The sequence below is a fragment of the Ailuropoda melanoleuca genome, chromosome 1, assembly GCF_002007445.2.
Source record: "Ailuropoda melanoleuca isolate Jingjing chromosome 1, ASM200744v2, whole genome shotgun sequence".
In the NCBI taxonomy this organism is placed as follows: Eukaryota; Metazoa; Chordata; class Mammalia; order Carnivora; family Ursidae; genus Ailuropoda; species Ailuropoda melanoleuca.
This window is the reverse complement of record NC_048218.1, coordinates 72,419,513-72,425,512: the sequence shown is the minus strand read 5'-3', so window position 1 is coordinate 72,425,512 and position 6,000 is coordinate 72,419,513. Positions and strand designations below refer to the sequence as shown.

The 6,000-nt window shown below is 43.3% G+C and overlaps 1 protein-coding gene across 2 annotated transcripts in view; it reads right to left on the bottom strand.

Annotated features, from left to right (window-relative positions):
* Nucleotides 1-361: 361 nt before the first annotated feature.
* Nucleotides 362-6,000, bottom strand: part of MB21D2 (Mab-21 domain containing 2) — a 119,116-nt gene continuing 113,477 nt past the window's right edge. The window contains exon 3 of one of the 2 annotated variants that reach the window (XM_019808369.2): nt 362-3,361. In XM_019808369.2, coding sequence (XP_019663928.2) covers nt 2,097-3,361 — 1,265 coding nt within the window. In that variant the 3' untranslated portion in view covers nt 362-2,096. The remainder of the gene's footprint in view (nt 3,362-6,000) is intronic. The other variant, XM_034661095.1, reaches the window with a different exon arrangement.

Here is a 6,000-nt window from a genome sequence, read left to right as displayed (position 1 = left end):
TGTCTGGTGGCTCATGCTTTTCTTTCTCTTCTCTCCACGGTATCACACAATGTCAGTTTCATCCTAAGGATAGCTCCAGTCATGATCATGTGATAGCTATCAGAGTGACAGAGGCCAAGTGCTTCATCTTCCACATCCAGAGGTCTGCTTCGTTCCCAGCATTCCAGGCTAGAATCCTGAGCATGTCCCTGATTGGAACAGCTTACATCATATGACGAATCCCTAATTAGTAATTGTGGCCAAGGAAATAGTTATGCCAATCGATTGTATACCATGTCTCAAACTGGGAATGGAGTCATTTCAGGAGAAGGACACAGATTATGTGGAGGATAGGGAGATATCAGTAGGAAAACTGGGGAAATGGACAAATGAATACCGGATGTTCACTGCATGGACATCGGGTGTGAAAGACAATAGCAAACCCAGTGCTGCATTTACTGAAAATCATTGTTGGTATTATTAATAAGAAAATAGTTTCTGGATCACAAATTAACAACAGCAACAACAAAATTCCAAGGCCAGTATGTTTCTTTTATTATTTTGTGTTTGACTTAAGATGGTTGAATGATTTCATTTTCAATTATAAGCATTACATTAATTCCCATGCAAAAACCCAAGACCGCATATGCCTGATTTCAATTGGCCAAAAACCAACCTGTGGGTCTGGACATTCGAGATCAAATCCAAAATGTTGCTTGACCTTTCCAACAGTAGACATCATGGTCATCCTTTGCGATATCAGCAGGGCCCCTGACCTCTTAAACACCACAGTTTGCCATGAGTCCACACCAAAACAAGGAGCCAATGCCTTGAAGCACCTAAACCTGGCAAGTGATTTCATTCATGAAGATAAGACAACTCCACACGAAGCTACCACCCACAGATATGTCCTCGTTCCTGCTCTATAGAAAAAACCTACTTTTGAACAGGCATGGTATCTTCCACTTGGGGATTATAAATTCTTTCTGCCAGTTTTCCCCACAACTCCCGGTAGAAGCAAAGAGACTTTACAAAAAAAGCTTACCTCTATAACCCCAAAGGCAGTACATTACAAAGACACCTACTCTATCAAGTATATATTTTCTCCAGCTTCAGATGGTCTCTTAGCAGGTGTAAAGCTCCACAAACTTCTCTCAGGGAGACAGGAACCAGGAATATCGAAGAGGGCAAAACAGGACCCCACAATTAAAGGAGAACGAAACAAAAGCAAAGAATCATTCTACTGATTGAGAGAAATGGGCTAAATTAAAAAAATGATAGCATTTCAACAGTGGATGTCAATTTATATTGAAACACACACATTGGAACTCTGACAATGGCCAAGATTTCATTAGTGCAAATAACAATTATAATGGTATGTTCTTTAATAGGATTTAAATAAGGCTTCAAATAATTACACACACTAAAACTACCATTTGGAAACCTTAATTCTGTTTGGAGAGTTGTCAAACACAGCCTCCAAACCATCCAAAGTTCTGATCTGAGGACAATTACATTCAAGGAGGTTGCTCCAAAACACAACTGGTAACGTTACCACTTTCAGAGTCTATGTTGTTTGGTGGAGAGAGGGAACTACTCCGGCCACTGGTCAAAAGAAAGAAATCCAGCTAACATACCAGGTAGTTTCCAGGTTCAGATGATTCTCAACTATCTGTAGTGATGAAAGCTCATTTAAAAAAAAAAAAAGAAAAGAATCCTGAAGAGTCAGAAAGAGATCTGTTGCCCTATCCTCATTAACAAATTTGCAAAAAGCATGAAACGGTAAAAAGCAAGAGAATTCATGGGCATTTTCACCTATGGCTCAAGTTCTCCTTAAAAACAAAACAAAACAAAACCCCAAACCAAAAACAATGTGACAATACCTACAAAAAGTAAACAACAAAATCAGAGGCAGAATATGAAATAGTAATATACTGTTTCAGAGCCTGCACCGTCCTGCAGAACCAGGAAACTTAAAATGTGTTCTTAACAGATCCAATCGAGGCTGGATATGTAAAAAACGGAAAGTCAGCATCACAAACCACACGACACATTATGAGAGTTTGGGAACCAGGAAAAAGGAAAAAAAAAAAAAAAAGAAAAAGGCAGCAAAATGCTCAGAAAAATTTATCATCGATTCTGAAATGGGGCCTCGTGACATCGTCAGGGTTAATAAAGACAGAGATGGACTTCCCCGGGTTCTCAGTCACTAGCTGTTGCAGTTTTTTGGCCAAACGGTCATCAGGCTGGTTGGGGTCCCCTCCGTCGGACTGCGGGGAGGGGATGCTGGTGGTGCTCCCTCGCCTCTGGAGCTCCAGCGTCAGCCGGTTGGCCGCCTTGACGTGCTCGATGGCGGTGCGCAAGTGCTCGGCCGGGTCCGAGCGGACGGAGGAGAGCTTCCGCGCATGGAGCACGACGGTCTCCTCCGACAGGTGCTCCAGCATGTTGCACTGAGGGATGAAATAATTGGGGCACATCTTGTTGACCAGACAGTGTTGCAGGTCATCAATGAGGCCCAGCAAAAAGTGGGCTGCAAAGTCTTCTTGGGCCAAGTAGTTGGCAGGAAGTCTGTCACAGGCCCAGAGCATTATGCTGCGGAGGTGATAGGGGCTGAGAGCCTTGGGCCGGGACAGGAGTTTAATGATGATGGCTTTGCAGGCCTGGTAGGCCTGCATGAGGCTACTAGAGATGCACTTCTTCAGCTGCACCTCGCTCCTGGCGAAGGACAGCCGCCATTCATTGTCCTTCTTGCCCTTGTAGGAGCAAGCAGGCACCAAGTAAAACCCACTGATGACCTCTTCCTCGGTGATCTTCCCATCCCAAAAGTGGTTCTCCATGAGCCAGCTCTGGGCCACTGCAGGCCAGCCTTTGAAAGATACCACGGGGACAATATCATACAACATCCGACTGCTCCCCACGCCCAGGATGATGGAGATGATGGTCCCGTTCTTTTCTACCTTTTCCACCTTTGGCATCCCTCGCTGGGGTTTCTTCTGGATCTCTGATAGGACGATGCTGATGGAGTCATAGAACCAGTCAGCCACTTTGGTTGGGGAGAAGAAGTAGTTGGTGGCACCATTGATGTGGTCCACGATGGTGCAGCAGTCTTTCCACTTACTGATTGTCCCCTCATCAAAGAGCCGGAGGCTCAGCCAAGAGTGGCACAAGGCTGAGTGGCGCATATCGAGTGTTACAGGCTGATTACGGTCATGCAGCTTAAGGGCTGGCACCAGAAGAGTGAAGTCCATATCATAGTCTGTCCCCCGGGCATAGACATTAAGCTCATCTAAGTCCAGGTCCACCACGCCTTCCCGGACTCCCCCGGAGAGCAACAGGTACTCATTGGCCACTGGCAGTTTTTGGTCCAGCTTTTGCACCATTCCTAGAAACAGAAAGAGAAAACACTATTATAGGAAATACGCACACCAGATTCTTTTGCATCAGTATAGAATGTGCTGAGTTTCTAAGACCCACTATTCATTAGAAGTACAAAATCAGATCTTCGGCTGCTGCCTGGGCCCAGCCAGCGGTATGCTTTGTTCTTTCTCATACGCAATAGAATACATCCTTTACCGAGTGGGAGAATTATGATAGATTTTCTCTTGTGGCAAGAGCATTATCTTTTTAAATCATAAACCGGGGCTCTTCTTACCCCAGTCATCATCTTGGTTGGTGGCACTGCCATCCACTGGGTCATTCAGGCTGAACACCTCAGTAAGCTTTGAGTCTTTGTTGGCTTCTGCCATCAAATTTTAAGTATATAACCTCTGTGACATTTCTCACTCCTTCCCCGTTCTCCATCTCTGCTGCCATCATATAAAGCCAGGCTCTTTTATCTCTTGCCCAAACAGCCTCCCACCCCTAGGTTCTTCCTGCTTAAACCTTCCTCTGTCCCGGAGACTCTCAGTGTAGGCTGTGGACACTGAATGTGGGACACTGTGAGGGGTTGTGAGGTCATAACTCTTCCCGTAATAACACTAACACAGTATTTGCCCTTGTTTACTGTGTTGACACTTGAACTGATGCTTGATGGGACAAAAGCAAAAGGCGGGTGAAAGTGCTAGGCAACTGTGAAGACAGTGGCACCAAACTACACTGGCAGTCCTTGGTCTTTATTGCTGACATGTACAAGCATTAAAAAAAAAAAAAAAGTTGAGTTGCACTGAAGAAAATCCCTAAGAAAAGAAAAATGGGTTAATTTTTCTCATATCCCAACTCTAGAGCCACCTCTCTAATGTTCTGTGCAACAAAACGGCAGGTGACCATAGAGCATGTCTGCCTCATACTGAAATACAAAAGCTGTTTTCAAGAAGTGTGCCCATGTTGGAGTTCTGGGCTAAGTTAGCAGCTTTGTTCGTGGAAGACTATTTTTACTTTAAAGAACAACTGATCAACTATGGGCATTCAGACTTGGGTATCTGGTAGACATTTTCATTAAAAAATGAACAGTTAGCCTGTCTTCGCAAAAATAACTAAAATATTTATTGCCAATGAAAAAAACTGGAGCTTTCCAAAAAAAAAAATGCTAAATTTTAGAAAATTCATCTTTTGCACCATGAGCTTAATATCTTCCCAAATGGTATACTTTTCTGGTAAGATTGGCGGTGACATAAAAAATGTGATTTTTGGATGCTAATGAGAGCTCTTTAAGAGTACGGATCACGTCTCAAATCTGTATTAGGCAGGCTTTGGGCTCTGCACCCAATAGGCGCACAACTGAACTGAATGGCAAAGGAACAAACAGATGGAATTAATGGGACTTAACCATGAAGAGCTTAAATAATTACAGACTAAATGTAAATGACCCCTCCATGACATAGAAATGTCCCTTCCCTGCCAGCATCACTGTCAGTGACTTACTTAATCTTTTCTCCAAATATTGTGAAGAACTATCACAAACTACAATTCCCTTATTCACTGCAATTACTTTTAATCAACATAGTTTATTATTCATAGGACAACTCCAATGCAAATAAATAAGCCTTGTATATGTGTTTATGCTACCATCTTATTTCAGGATTTAATACTCAAGTGAAATAAAAATGTGCTCTTTTCATTCTTTAAAATCCTATTTTCCAAACCATATTAACCATGAAAAACTCTTATTTAGTCCCATTTCCTTACAAATAGAAAGCAATATAGCAAGCTATCACTTTGTTTTAAAGTAATCAAAAAGTAACCCAACTTTAAAGAATCCACAATTAGTCAGAAAGAGAATCCAGTGTACCTGACTTTTGAGGATGTTTCTCACATGCCTTGTGCTGTCCCACCCACATCTCGTTTCAATAAAGGACTTCTTGTCCCAGCTGCTGGGAATCTGTCAGCACAATCCCTTAAGGACCGGCTGCAAAGAGCCAGCTCACCCCAAGTCATGTCCTGTGTTTGGGGTGAGGGTGGGGGGTACACATTCTAATCCAGAGTTCCCAGAGGGGCCGGCTAAGGCTGACATTGCGGCCTGCAAAGAAACCTGACTTCTCCCTCTGCCCGATCCTGCTTTGGGTCCCTACCTTCCACAGTGGCTGATCCCAGGGGGGGCTTCTTAATAAATATCCTCGGGGCACTTGGGTGGCTCAGTTGGTTGAGCATCCAACTCTTGATTTCAGCTCAGGTCATGATCTTGTAGGTTGTAGGATCGAGCTGGCATTGGGCTCCGCCCTCAGTCGGGAGTCCCTGAGATTCTCCTCCCTCTGTCCTCCCCCCCACAGGTGCACATGTGCTCTCTCTCTCAAATAAATAAATCTTTTTAAAAAATAAATATATATCCTAACTCCATTCAAAGGAGGCTTCCTAAGGAACCCAGTCTAAGACACTACATTCTAACCAAGCAAAAACAGCCTTCGCTNAAAAAAAATAAATATATATCCTAACTTCATTCAAAGGAGGCTTCCTAAGGAACCCAGTCTAAGACACTACATTCTAACCAAGCAAAAACAGCCTTCGCTATAAAGTCAGCAGGGAAAATTTATCTTCTTTTTAAAAGTGTTTTCGAAAACCAAATTTTGTAACCAAGGATTAAAAGTT